Source organism: Chelonus insularis, unplaced genomic scaffold, assembly GCF_013357705.1.
Source record: "Chelonus insularis isolate UGA/USDA-ARS -01 unplaced genomic scaffold, ASM1335770v1 contig_57_pilon, whole genome shotgun sequence".
Taxonomy (NCBI): Eukaryota; Metazoa; Arthropoda; class Insecta; order Hymenoptera; family Braconidae; genus Chelonus; species Chelonus insularis.
The window spans coordinates 246,568-263,969 of record NW_023276654.1 but is presented as its reverse complement, the minus strand read 5'-3'; the positions used below and the strand labels follow the sequence as shown (position 1 = coordinate 263,969).

General features: G+C 28.9%; 1 protein-coding gene across 4 annotated transcripts in view; it reads left to right on the top strand.

Moving 5' to 3' along the window:
• The window catches only part of LOC118070371 (dystrobrevin beta), a 300,960-nt gene that overhangs the window by 100,100 nt on the left and 183,458 nt on the right, over window positions 1–17,402 (top strand). For all 4 annotated transcript variants that reach the window (XM_035088930.1, XM_035088929.1, XM_035088931.1 and 1 more), the window contains one exon: window positions 8,409–8,560. In XM_035088930.1, coding sequence (XP_034944821.1) covers window positions 8,409–8,560 — 152 coding nt within the window. The remainder of the gene's footprint in view (window positions 1–8,408; window positions 8,561–17,402) is intronic.

The window sequence follows — 17,402 nt, the reverse complement described above, 5'->3', positions numbered from 1 at the left end:
TGAAAGTCAAATGTCAAATCAATCTTAAACGCGACGTCAACTGTAAACCATTACTTTTTCAACAGTTAAATGATTTTCATAATGCAAAAATCTGTCACATCTGTAATGGATCATTTTCACAAGATAAAACAAAAGTGCATGATCACTGTCATTTTACGGGCAATTATCAAGGTGCTGCTCAGGTAAATTGTAATTCGAATTATCGAAACTCATGCATAATTTCAGTTATTCTTTATAATCTTTCAGAATATGACTCACATTTTTGAATTAAATCGTTAGTGACATCGTTTAAATGTTATATAGAATTATTACCGGTCAAAAAAAAAAATTCATAACATTCTCAAAAAAAGTTAATGAGAAAATTCCCCCGCAGAAAAAGAAAAAGAGAAATAGTAGTTAAATTACGAATTATTGATTTTTTTCGATTTATGAGCAATAGTATTAAGAAACTCGCGTCATTTTTTGATAATAACACCAAATTATTACCTTGAGTTTCTATCCAGATCTAGATGAATTTGAATTAGTAACTCGTAAAGTTGTTTTCCAGTATGAATATATTGACAGTTGGAAAAGACTTGACGAACGACAACTACCTGACAAATCCAAATTCTATTCGAAACTCAACAATTCGTACATTTTCGATGACGATTATCAACATGCACGCCGCGTTTAAGATCAATTTCAACTAAACGCCCTCAGTGAATATTTAGATTGATATTTAAAAACAGGCTTTCTTCTGTTAGCAGACATTTTCACAAATTTTGCTTTTGGTTTAGCTTTTGATGCTATGTTGAAATATACAGAAATTGAACTCGAATTCTTGGACAATGTGGAAATGCTCAATTTCATAGAAAAAGTTATGAGAGGAAGGGTAGTTCAGTGTTCAAATAGATATGCGAAAGCAAATAACCCGTATATGTGTAATGATTATAATTCCAATGACAATATATCATATCTCATGTATTTCGATGTAAATAATTTGTGTAGTGCAGCAATGAGCAAGATTTGCCACTGTGTCCTAAACACCGTAAACCTCTAAACAGCAATAGTAGCTAAATTATTCGACATTATTACCTAAACTTAAATATGTGATTCACTACAAAAAATTTGAAACAATGTCTTGATTTAGAAATGATTGTAACCAAATCCATGGAATCGTTAAATTCAACCAATCATCATGGATAAAAAAGTGTGTAGAACTTAATACAGATTTACGAAAAAAATCAAAAATGATTCTCAAAAGAATTTCTATGAATTAATGAATTACGGAGTTTACGAAAAAACAATGGAAAACGTTTAGAATATAAAAATGTAAAGTTAGTTACACAGTGGGAAGGTCGGTATGGTGCAAGAATCTCATTGCCTTTCCAAAATTTCCAAAATAGTATAATTTTTGACAATGACATGGTAATAATAGAGATAGAGCGAGAAATAATATAAACTGATATACGTAGGATTTGTAGTTTTAGATCTTTCAAAAACATTTATTTATGATTTTCATTGCAACTCTATTAGAAGACAATTCACAGAAAATCAAGTAAAATTATTATACACAGATACAGATATTTTAATTTATCAATTTTCTAGTAATGACATTTATGATTGTCTTGAAGAAAATATACGTAAATTTGACACCTTAAACTATCCACCAAATAACCGTTTTAATATTCCATTAGTAAATAAAAAAAGTTATAAGTCTTGTGAAAGATGGAAAAAAAAGGTAAAATAATGACCAAATTCATTGGTCTAAAAGCAAAAATGTACACATTCAAAGTTCAAAATAAAAAAGACAAATGTAAAGAAGCGAAAGGTGTCACAACTGCAACTACGAAATCTATAACATTTGATATTTATAAAGAATGCTTACTCAATTATGGAAAATTATGTGAAACGGAATATCATATAGTCAGCAAGAAACATCAAGTATATACAGTTAGTAGAAAAAAATTAGAATTAAGTTGGGAAGACAATAAAAAGTTCTTTTAGCAAAAATAACTGATACACTTCCTTAGTGTCATAATTCATATTAAACAATGTCTATAAATCATTTTCAAATATAAGGTTCATATGTGTAAGGTTATGTAATTAAAAAAGAAATCTGTTAAAAAAATGATTTGATAAAAAAATTATAAATTACTGACATTAGTTTGGTTTTAGAATTCATCTCTTACAAATAATATGACAAAATCATTTTCATTCTTCATGATTTTTTTTTCTTATTTTTCTTAATATTAGTTTATTATTTCTACCAAGACGCTTAATTTTTCCTTTTTTTCTATTGATTTATAGTTGTTCTTCATGAGTTAAAAGTGTCCATTCAATATTAGCAGCTTTATCTTGTCTATAACATAGTAATTTTTGAGCATTACCATGCATTTTGTTGGCCATTGCTTCTTGCTATTAAGCTAGAGATATTTTAGCAGTGATTGTTTCTAACTCATCAGTTAGAGACATTGTAAATCTTCTATGTTAATCCAACTGTTGTGTGTTTTATCAAATCCTAACCACTTGACAAATGCTTGATTACCATGTTTTTTTAGAACTTTTTCCACCAAATAAATATCAGGATATTGAACCTTAGTCAATTCTCTTTGATAGAGACCTCTTTCAATCGATTGATCCTGATAGTACACAAGCTTGTAGGTTACTGGATTAGTATTTAGTTCTTAGCTTACATTGATGATTGCAGTCGTCTAATTAGAGGCGTAACCATTCTCAAAGACACGCTTATATTTACTCATGCGCACTTTGCCACTAACCTTAAATTCCGTTTTTTTTCTTTTTTTGTTGAACTTCAAGTTTATTATTGTAGATAGTATGACGTAATTGTTTCTCATTGACTGAAGTAACATCAATCGGTTTCATTTTGATTGTCCTATGTTTGTCATTGTTATATGATGTCATCAATTTTGGTAAGATGTCTATTCACTTGTAGTTACCTCGCAATATAAATTGTTTTACATTTTGCTTTTTAATGTGCGATTGAATCGTTCTCATATAAATATGATAAGATTGCTAAATGTGGAATACATTTTAATATTATATGGTGTCATAAGTGCTTCAAAGTCTTTATTGTAAAATTCTTCTCCCCTATCAACGTGTAAAAATTCCGGCACTCTTCTTTGTGATAGAATTGACCTCATGGCATAAGCTACATCTTTACTATTTTTAGATTTTGTGCGCACAGCCCAAGCATATTTTGAAAAAACATCAATAACGGTTGATAAATACTGATGTGCTTTATTAAAAGATTTATATGCGGTTATGTCGACTAGATCAGCTTGCCAAGTTTTATCAAGACCACGTACATTAACATGTCGTCGTTAATAATTCTTTCTCGCCGATCTATGTAGCTCTTCAGTGATTATTTCTTTCTTCTTGTTCATGATGTTGCTTAGCTCTAATATATCAGATTAATGAATGATTTCAGCTTCACGTGATTCCTCTATGATTGATAAAATTTCATTGGTGTGACTAAAATTTCTAGCAGTTTGAGAGGCAATAAATAAACGAAGTTGATCTACAAGATCATTGAGATCATCCCAATAAATGTAATCGATAGGATAATTACGTTTATGTTTAATAATGTATTGTGATGAACTTTTCTCACTTTTTGGTATAAATTTCAGGTGAATTCATGAATGACAGTTCCAATAGACCCGTAGAAGTATTGTATTTCTTATCACTAATATAAGTAAAATTATTGTCGAATCTGATTTCAGAATCACCCATCATCAGTCGATCACCTTTTAACTTTCTTATGCTATACTCCACTTAGGTTGATTGAATAATTTTGAATAAAGATATATATTTTCAAATCTCAGACCACTTGGAAAATGATTAGTGCTAAAAGAGCATTTGTCTTATCACAATTTGATGGACCATAAATAATAGCTCGAACGCTATTGGGTAAAATCTGTCCATGACGTTTGGAAGTTGTTAGTGGTATGTCAAAGTTTATAACAAATAGCGTAATGTTTTGTTGTTTGAACTCTATCTTGACAAACAATGATATCGCAGCTATGAATTCGCATCTTGTATCGATGCTAAATCAGTATTTCTCAAACAATAATAGTGCAAAGACCTATCAAGAAACGCGGCAGTAGTTTTGTTGACACATTAATGAAAAAATTGCCATTCGAACTTCACATACCAGGACATCATTATTGTGGTCCGAGAACTAATTTAAAGGAGAGATTAGCACGTGGACAACCAGAAACCACGATATTGCATACTTGCAAAATAGATTAAATACTAAAGCTAAGAACGCATCCGATAGAATACTTGCTGGAAAATCTTTAAAACGTAATTTGCAAGAGATACAAATCTGTGTGGACGACTTGTTGCTTTAGAAATAGCCCTTCTCGTAAAAATTAAATCGAAACTTGGAATGGGCCTGAAGAGAAAAAAGGGCAAAGGAGTTAAACATTTGCAAGAAGTTGTAAATTCAGCAAAGCTTATGTTGAATTCTTGTCCAAATCCTATAATTCTGCATTAGCTGCTGCAAAAAAGTGGTTCATAATGCTGGTGAAAAGGAAAAAAGAAAAGTTCTACGTATTGTAACGATGCCACTAAAAGTGGGAGGTATTTTACCTCTTATACCTCTATTTGCTGGTTTAAGTGCAGTTAGTACTGCTGGTATCTCTAAAGCAATTAATGATGTTAGAGCCGCCAAAAGTCAATTAGAAGAAGCAAAACGACACAATAAAAAATGGAAACGATAGCTTTAGGTAAAGGTTTATGTTTAAAATCACGTAAAACAGGATAAGGATAACATTTGAAGCCATATAAAAAAGGATTGCGATTGTATTTGAAACTATATAAGATAGGTTTTGGATTGAAACCGAGTAAAAAACAAAATCATTAATTTACTCCATCGAGCTTTGACGGATATAGAACATCCAAAATATCCTAAAATTTTGAAAATACCCTATTTTCGTGGTGTTTTCAGGTGAAACGATCTTCCAAAATCTAGACCATGGAAGAATGAATCAGCAATTATCAACCTGGAAGATAAAAATGGTCCTGGAGCCCATTGGGTAGCATATAAAAAAAGTAACAATTAAGTGACATACTATGATAGTTTTGGTAATTTACAACCACCAGAGCTAATAAAATATCTACATGTCGATGAAATAATGTATAACCTTGATAAATATCAAGACTATTGTACGGACAATTGTGGACATTTGTGTTTGAAATTTTTACATCAAAAAGTATAAAAGTAATATAGAACTTATAGTAAGTATCAGTCATGGATGATATATTCACGTTAACATTGTCTAGGCAATCGTCCATTCTAGAAGCATTTTATTGTCCACCAATTGAATAATCACCATCTAAAAAATATATATTAAGGCTTGTAGAATTATCAACCGTTAGTTCCTTTCCAAAGATTGACAATGGTACGAATATATTCTATTATACAGTGAATGGTGAAGATAAAATTATTGGAATATCAACAGCAAGCTATGAAATTGAAGATTTTGAAAATTATTTAAAGAAAGCTAATGACCGAATAATAATTCCATCAAAGCTAAATAACAATGAACTGCGCTTTGAAGTTTACAGTGAAGATGCTATAGTAAATTTTGTACCAGATGATTCTATCAGTAGTTTGTTCGGTTTGGGTTCACGACTTCTTTTCCCAAAGCTTAATCACTCGTCTGATTTACCAGTATCTATATTAAAAGTCAACGCATTGAGAATTGCGTATAATAACAGGAGCATATGTACATGATAAGCTGGTGCATACGATTTATGAATTTTTTCCATCAGTTCCATCAGGATATAAGATTATTGATGTGCCATCAAATGTCATTTATCTGCCAATCATCGTACAGATAATACATTATTTACAACTGCAAGTTGTCGATCAAGACGGTCAATTAGTTGATATACGTGGTGGAACAATAACAAATACGTCTACATGTAAAATCAGTATCATAATGGGAATCGTTTATAAACCAATAGTTAGAGGAAGCTGTACAAGCACCATATCATACCTCAATTCCATCAGTCAACGAAGACAACTCACACAATTAACTTATCAAAATCGTTTATTTCTGAATAACGTGGGTTTAAAACTACACAAAAATGTTTCAAAATCAAAGTCAAAGTTTGCAGTATCGCATGTCTTTTACCACAAAAGAAGAAAAATTAGTGACAAACCAAGGAGTCATATTTGATGAAACAATTGCACACTATAAAGTGCATGCCCATCAACCATTTGCTTCTACAACATAGAATAAATGTGATGAAATACACATTCAGTTCAACATCAAGATTTGTAATTGTTACCAAGTAAAAGTTCTCCACATATAAATACGATATAAGTTAAATGGTGTTGAGATTAATTGTAATGAAAACGTCGTACAAGTCTGATAAAAGGATATATATCTCTTCATCCAGGTCAAGAAAATTACTTAGATAACGCCGGTTAGATAGTTGATAATCAGAATCTATTTGATGCCAATGGAAATTTTGATTTTTCTGTATCATTACATATGTTATTAGGATTTACTGAAGATTATCGTCGTATAATTGTTAGTGCTAAACATACATTGTCTTCCAGACAAATACTGATCTTAATGCAATGAGCCAGCTGCTGCAAATCCACAGGAAAAAATCACTCTTGCAAAAATTGAGTGGGTAATTCCTTATGTCACTGTTTCAGATAGAAAACAGGTGGAAGTGTTAAGCTATATTGCAAAAGATCTACCTGTTCCGATGGATTTTAGATCATAGGAATTATATGAATATATAATGTTACTGAGAACGACAAGACACGTATGGGTTGTAAAAACATCAACTCAATTGGAAAAGCCCCGCTATGTTATATTAGGATATCAAACTGCACGCAAAAATAATGATATGGCAGATACAAGTTGTTTTGATCATTGTAATTTAAAAGATGTCAAACTTTTTCTCAATTCACAGTGTTATTCATATGGCAATATGAATCTTGATATAATTCACAATCAATTTTCTTTGTTATATAATATGTATAAAGATTTTCCAACATCATATTATGATAAAGAGGTACAACCTCTACTTACGAAAACTGGATTATTGGCTACGGCACCACTTGGTGTAATTGATTGTTCTAAACAAAATAAATCCTTGAAATCAGAACCTATTGATGTTCGATTGTAATTTGAATTGTCAAATGCTAACACATCAGCTTATTGCCTAATTATTCATGATTGAATAATAGAATATAAATCATCAAGTTCACAAATTCGAACTCTTACATAAATAAAAAGTATATATGATGAAGAAGTAAGATAAATGTAATTATTATTATTATTATTCTAAATGTAATTTTTTTAACAAATAAATTGTATAAGTAAAATAATTGTTATTTAATTTAAAAAAAGTATATGATACTAAAAGTTTATAGATAGAATATAATAGTGTAAAAATTAATTACTTATCACGTAAGGCAATTTCTCTATTCCATTCTAGTGATCGCTTAGTTTGTTCAAAGTCTACAAAATGCTGCTTCATGAATTGCCAGTCGTACTGTATGCATAGCAATCTAGTAGATGCTGCTATCCTTGTAGACGGCGCAGAAATTAATGAATGTTTTTTTAATATCATTGATTTGAATTTCTCTAACCTTCAGGGGTTAAATCGTAGCTGCTACAACGGTTGTCTAAAAAATTTGATCATATATGTGATAGTCCTAGAAAAAAAAGAACAAACATAAAAAAGTACATAAAACAGCGTTTAAAAGGTAATTTTAATCCTCGCCCACCGTCGAAGCTCTTTTTTTAGGGGAAACTAATTGTACATTCCCTACAAATATTGTATCAAAATTTTATCCAATTCAATATTTCCGCGGATAAAAACTTAAATGATTGGACTATACATCACGCCGCATATTTTCATGATAATTTATACTCTTTTACAGAATTTTTTTTTGAATGTTATGCAAATGTATTACACTTTTAAATTTTTTTCTATTAGCTTCACTACTTATGAAAATTGAAAATGTTTTTAAATGTAAAGGGCAGTTGAAAAAATTTTCAGACAATATCCGGGAAGTCACATTTTTAATAAATCAAATAACAATAAGTCGAAATTTTATTTCTTTTGTCAAAAATTGGCTTTTCGTTAGTGAATCATTACTAGAGGTTTTTTTTATATGTTTCACTTCTAAGAATTAAGATAAAATCACCGTTTATAAATTTAAAATATTACAATTATAAAAAGAAAAATCAAGAGAGAAAGTCTTATTTAAAAATTAAAAAACCATTTAAAATAAATATTAAAAATTCAACTACATTTTTTTGTTTAATACCAAATCAATCCCTCTAAACGCGAGCAACAAAATCGGCAGAGACGGATTTTCTTAGTGAACCTGATTATACCCTTAAAATAAACGATAATTTTTGTATTTTCAGACATATATTCTCAAATATCTGATAGCAATGGCTGTTTGATACACAGTAAGTTTGACGACTATTTGAAAGAAGTTTTGAGGTTAACAGCGGCAGTTTATGAGTCACCGTCTTTTTCATACACTGAAGATCTTAGTAACACAATTTTCGTCACTGTAAGTAAATGAACTTTACGTATTGTTTTATAATATCGTTTTTCTGAAACTATCCAATACATTCTTTTGTCACTTATTTTTAAGTGCCTCGAGGGTGGCTCATCAGTAACGACTCCTAATTAGACATGATTTTTATTAATGTTACAACTTCATCAAAACAGTCAAAATCGAGAGAAGAGTTCGAAATTAGAAATGCATAACGAGTTTAGATAATTTGTGGTGTAATATAAAAATTAATACATTCTGTACATCTGTTTTTAAAGCAAATAAATTGCAGATGATATTTCTTTAATTAATTAGGGCCAACTTTTGAGCTACGCCATACGATGTGGTAAGAAGAGGTATACTCACAAAAGACAGACACTTTAATTAAGCTAATAATCTTTTTAGTATGAAAAAAAAACTAGGTAAGGCGTTAATAAACAATGATTAGTAGAACAGTACCGAACAAACTAGAGCCAATTAATAAGCAAAGAACAATTTTTTAATCAAATAAATGCAAGAGCGGTAACCAAGCACGTGTGCTTGAACGGCGCGTGAGCGTTAACGGCTCCAAACACGTTGTGGCCAGCATCGGTAGACCTAGCACAATGGCAGGACAACTATAATTGGATAGGTTGAAGATAAAGAGCTGGGATTTGATGAGTGCTGAAATGAGAGCTAAGATAAATTTTAAAGATCTAAATTTGATTGTATTAATAATGTAACTTACAAGAAAGATATTTCGGTACGTGTCAGTTTCGACTCTATCGCAGCCAAACGGTGTAATTTTACATCACATTTTACGTGAAACGTATTGTTTTTTACAGATTCATATTGTTCTGAATGAAATAAAATCTCGAAGATAACCGCTATGCAAGACTTTTATTGGGTCTGCGTATCTATAGTGTATATTATTTTCAAAACGTATATGACTTATATATGCCTATGAATATGCATACGGAATAACGAAAAATTTGATGCATATTCGAGAGCTACAATGTAATATTTACTATTATAAAAAATGATTAGAATGTTGAATGATACAAAATTTTTTATTTTAGGACCTTTGCTGTTGGGAATAACTCTAAAATACTAGGTTTGAATGAAAACTTGAAACCTTCACTAATTTTGTATTATAATCCTACTTTTTCTATGAAAGAAAAAAAACCATCGACCTTGGTTAATCTGTAATGTTCAAGTGTATTTCAATTATTTTATATAATTTTTTGATATATATTTCAAGAGATGCTGCAATAAATAGCAATAACAAGTCAAGGATTAGGGTAAACTATTATTACTTAAATTAGTTTTTGAGTTCCTCTAAGTTTTTGTTTAAATAGAAATGATTTCGAGGAGTAATTGAAAGAATCATTTTTTAAAATTTTTATTGCTTTTGGAAAACCCACGCGGCGAAAAGCAATAATACTTCAAAAAAGAGTACGTAACACAAGAAGAGTATTAGCTTTCTAAAAAAGGGAAGGACCATGTGAAGGGACTTGTGCCCATCTGGAAGAAGGGATTTTTGATTATGTGATCTGCGAAGAAATGAATACGTAAGGTTCGATGCATCAGTCAATTGTCAAAAAAGTAAGATCGAGGTCGAATCGTCGTGAAACATCTCTTGAAATCGTAAGTCTTATTTCTCGTGAATATCGTACTGCTAATAATTCGAAGTTAATAAATTTTTGTATGAATTGAATTTGATATTTCCAGTGAATATTTAAATTCAATTTGCGAGTGGAAATGTGAATATTGCGCTGGAGCATCGACTGACGATCAATTAATAGTAAATCACACACATTTTTACATTCTCTATGAAAGATCCCTTCATCCTTGTCGATTAGTGGGAAGGCTAAGACTAAGAAGAGAAACTTAAAGTCTCTAAGCTTAAACATATGACTCATTATTGACACATTTAAAGAGCAAAAATACATAACACATCACTTTTTAAGTTTTCTTCCTCGCATTTTTAATCGAATGCGATTAGTCCGAAGTAGATATTTTAATTAATAATCGAAAAATTGTGTACGTATGTACGTACATACGTACATACATGTAAAAAATCGAAAACGATCTGTATAAACCGTTTATATGTTTAAACATTACAATAACTTCTTCATGACAAACTGAGGTCAGAGGAACACGTTTATGCATTCTGAAAAAAATATGCATATTCAACTTCAAAATTGTCGAAAAATAAGAGCAAATCTCATGCAAATGTATAAGTAATTTTATCACTCTAGAAAATAGTTTCCGAATAAAAATGCTACGACATCTTCGAGAGTTGAAAATCTCATAAGATTATTACAAATATATATACAAACTAAATTGCAGCGCAAAAATATCTATATAGATACATGAAAAATGATTCCACGGATTGCATGGATAAACAGGATTACGAGATCAAAAAAATAGGTCTGAACACACTTTGTGCTAACACGACAAACTTCCCATTAGTAATGGTTTATAACAAATTCATATTAATAATATCAGTGCTCTGCAGTGGTCTAGGTGCGACCCGAAAGGTCCACACGACCAACTTTCCAGTGGAAAAAATGAAAAAACAATTTGAATAGAACCCGTTTCCATTTTTTATAACAAATGGAATTGTTATGAACGAAATGAGTCTGTTTTTATTTATTTGATATGGTTAGTTACTTTATTTCAGTAAAAGAAAAAATTGTGCGTTAGAAGAATTCGAATGTACCTCATAGATCTTTTTTTTCATTATTTACAACGAATTTCATTGTTATAGACGGAAAAAGTATGTTTTTATTTATGTCATACGGTTGGTAACATTTTTTTAGTAAACGAAAAAATTATGCGTTAAAAGTACTCTTATATATCGAAAGAGTCCCTATTTTTATTGTTTATAACAATTTAAAACTTATTATTTAAATATTACTATGATCAATAATCACTTATTAGTAACAATGTTCAATTGTTATGAACACAATTCCATATTATTGACAATAATCATTGACTATTTTATTATCCTCAACGCTATTTTCTCCATCCCAACACAAGTTTAAAATTTTTTTATTGCTGATTTCGTTTTTTAAAAATTTTTTTTTCGATGAAATATTGTCATCATATATCCATACAAGTATTCCAATCATCTAATATTCATATTTCTGCAATGATCTTGAAATTTTGTCTAAAAAATGGTATAATTTATAAATTGCAAAATTCAGGTTATTTCCTTTTTTTCCACTTTTTTGATTCTGCCAAAAAAATTGCTCTACCGATTTCCCTGAAAACTTTTTCAGTTCTAAGTTACGTAATTACGCGTCGAATGAAAGTGGTCCCACATCGATATCATTTTTTGTTCTCGAGATAATCGAGGCGAAAAATAATTCCGAACGTACGTACGCACATATGCACAAACGCACATACGCACACACAGACGTCCACGTAAAAACTATCGTATTCAACTCTGGGGACCTTAAAACGTGGATATATGTCAAAATTAGCGATTCGCAAAATCGGACCCATTACTATAACTTCCCACTGGGAAGTTAATAAACAATGCGTAATTGTTAAGAGTCATATTTGGTTGTAAATAATAATGTCTCGTTCATATTGAATTAATTTTCAGATGAAATTGTTATTGTTTAGCTTAAAAGTATTTTAAATAGCCAATCTTTTCATTTTTTTATCAGTCACTTTGTTATAAAAAAAACGGCTTGATCGAATTCGTTTACATTTCTTTTAGATCTTTTTTATAATCATATCTTTCGAATTAATTTTGGTTGAAGTTGATATCTTAATCTATTCTAAAGATATCGAAAACGAAAAAAATGCTACATATAATGGAGATATGATTGGAGTTGTCTTCATTGATTTTAAAATTGCTTTTGAGACGATCAGTAGAACACATTTATTGAATAAAATGTATAAATATGGAATAAGAGGCAATGTATTGAATTGGTTTAGATCGTATCTTGACAATAAAACACAGCAAGTTAAAATTAATAATGTTTTATCAGATAAGCAAAAGGTAATACACGGTGTCCCCCAAGGGTCTAAGTTAGGACCACTGTTATTTATATTGTATGTTAATGATGTAATAGATGATTTAAAAGCAGTAGGCTGCTAATGTAGATTGTTTGCTGATGATTTAATAATTTGGAAGAGCAGTAGATACAAAAAAAATATCGAAGTAAATTTGAAAAAAAGTCTTGATAGTTCAAGGGATTGGATGAAACCTAACTCATTCATAATTAATATTAAAAAAACTATATTTATCTTAATCTATGATAGTAGAAAAATAGATTCTAGAGAAAAATGTCAAATAATTTTTAATAATTGTCAAGTCGAAGAAGTTAGTAAAACCAAATATCTTGGTGTAATAATTGACAATAAATTGAAATTTAATGAGCATGCCGAATGGATTATAAGCAAAGTTAACAAGAAAATAAATTGTATAAGTAGGTTAAGATTCTCTTTAAGTAATTTTGCCAAAGTAACCTTGTTTAAAAGTATTATATCTCCGCACCTGGAATACTGTAGTTCTATTTTCTTGAACTTTGATAAGAAGTACCTGAATAAACTACAAATATTACAAAATAGAGCGATGCGAGTGATATTAAATATAAATCGATATACTAGGATAAAAGACATGCTTGTTACGCTTGGGTTTTTGTCCATTGAACAGAGGATAAAATTCAATGTGTGTATTTTTATAAATAAATTAATTAATAATATGTTACCTCAATATGTATGTGACCTAGCATCGTTTAGTAGTAATAAGTATAAGATGAGAAGTGCGAATAATCTGATGGTGAATAGAAAAAGGACGAAAGGTAGTGAAAAATGTATAGAGTATAGTGGATTCTTACTATACAATAAGCTAAACAGTAATATAAGAAGCATCAAAGTGCTTAAGACATTTAAAAGAGAGCTGTTGCTCGAAATTGAAAATAATAAAATTTGAAATTGAATCCCTAAATTTGATGGATTGTGCTCCAGAAGTTGCAGATGAAATGCGAAGTAAAACAGTACTTTTTATTTTGTTTTGTATTCTTTTGTATCTTCGTGTTCGGCCACTTCTTTTTATGATCTGGAATTCTTTTTTTTTTGTTTTGTTGAAGATAAAAAGCGATATTTTTGGTTATTTTGTATTATCCTTTGTATAATGTATTTTTATTGTAAGTGCGATTCACGCTCAAATGTACAACTTTGTATAGCTTTTTTTTTTATGCTAATAAATCATAATAATAATAATAATAATATAATAAAATGATAAATAATAAATAATAAATAATAAATAATAAAATAATAAATAATAAATAATAAATAATAAATAATAAATAATAAATAATAATAATAATAGATAATAAATAATAATAATAATAAGAATAATAATAATAATAATAATATACATACATAATCATACATACATACAGACATAATACATACATACATATAAACATACATACATACACATACTACATACATACATACATACATACATGACATACATACATACAACATACATACATACATACAGACACATACATCATACATACATACAGACATACATACATACATACATACAGACATACATACATACATACATACATACATACATACATACATACATACATACATACATACAGACATACAATACAATACATACATACATACATACATACATACATACATACAACATACAATACATACATACATACAGACATACATACATACATACATACAATACATACATACATACATACATACATACATACATACAGACATACATACATACAGACATACATACATACATACATACATACATACATACATACATACATACATACATACATACATACATACATACATACATACATACATACATACATACATACATACATACATACATACATACATACATACATACATACATCACATACATACATACATACATACATACATACATACATACATACATACATACACATACATACATACATACATACATACATACATACATACATACTACATACATACATACATACATACATACATACATACATACATACATACATACATACATACATACATACATACATACATACATACACATACATACATACATACATACATACATACATACATACATACATACATACATACATACATACATACATACATACATACATACATACATACATACATACATACATACATACATACATACATACATACAACATACATACATACATACATACATACATACATACATACATACATACATACATACATACATACATACATACATACATACATACATACATACATACATACATACATACATACATACTACATACAGACATACATACATACATACATACATACATACATACATACATACATACATACATACATACATACATACATACATACATACATACATACATACATACATACATACATACATACTACATACATACATACATACATACATACATACATACATACATACATACATACATACATACATACATACATACATAACATACATACATACATACATACATACATACATACATACATACATACATACATACATACATACATACATACATACATACATACATACATACATAACATACATACATACATACATACATACATACATACATACATACATACATACATACATACATACATACATACATACATACATACATACATACATACATACATACATACATACATACATACATACATACATACATACATACATACATACATACATACATACATACATACATACATACATACATACATACATACATACATACAGACATACATACATACATACATACATACATACATACATACATACATACATACATACATACATACATACATACATACATACATACATACATACATACATACATACATACATACATACATACATACATACATACATACATACATACATACATACATACATACATACATACATACATACATACATACATACATACATACATACATACAGACATACATACATACATACATACATACATACATACATACATACATACATACATACATACATACATACATACATACATACATACATACATACATACATACATACATACATACATACATACATACAGACATACATACATACATACATACATACATACATACATACATACATACATACATACATACATACATACATACATACATACATACAGACATACATACATACATACATACATACATACATACATACATACATACATACATACATACATACATACATACATACATACATACATACATACATACATACATACATACATACATACATACATACATACATACATACATACATACATACATACATAACATACATACATACATACATACATACATACATACATACATACATACATACATACATACATACATACATACATACATACATACATACATACATACATACATACATACAATACATACATACATACATACATACATACATACATACATACATACATACATACATACATACATACATACATACATACATACATACAACATACATACATACATACATACATACATACATACATACATACATACATACATACATACATACAGACATACATACATACATACATACATACATACATACATACATACATACATACATACATACATACATACATACATACATACATACAGACATACATACATACATACATACATACATACATACATACATACATACATACATACATACATACATACATACATACATACATACATACATACATACATACATACATACATACATACATACATACATACATACATACATACATACATACATACATACATACATACATACATACATACAACATACATACATACATACATACATACATACATACATACATACATACATACATACATACATACATACATACATACATACATACATACATACATACATACATACATACATACATACATACATACATACATACATACAGACATACATACATACATACATACATACATACATACATACATACATACATACATACATACATACATACATACATACATACATACATACATACATACATACATACATACATACAGACATACATACATACATACATACATACATACATACATACATACATACATACATACATACATACATACATACATACATACATACATACATACATACATACATACATACATACATACATACATACATACATACATACATACATACATACATACATACATACATACATACATACATACATACATACATACATACATACATACATACATACATACATACATACATACATACATACATACATACATACATACATACATACATACATACATACATACATACATACATACATACATACATACATACATACATACATACATACATACATACATACATACATACATACATACATACATACATACATACATACATACATACATACATACATACATACATACATACATACATACATACATACATACATACATACATACATACATACATACATACATACATACATACATACATACATACATACATACATACATACATACATACATACATACATACATACATACATACATACATACATACATACTTAAGACACATACATGAGGCAACATAATACACTGGACAGTGACTGACTCGCCTATCTACATACATACGTTCAGTGACATACATACATACATACATGTTGTGATAGAGTTGTGCATATGAGTCATTTTTTGTGAGTCGTCTGATCATGTGTTGTAAACACTGATGAGCTCTCGCTGATGAGTTGCCTAGAAG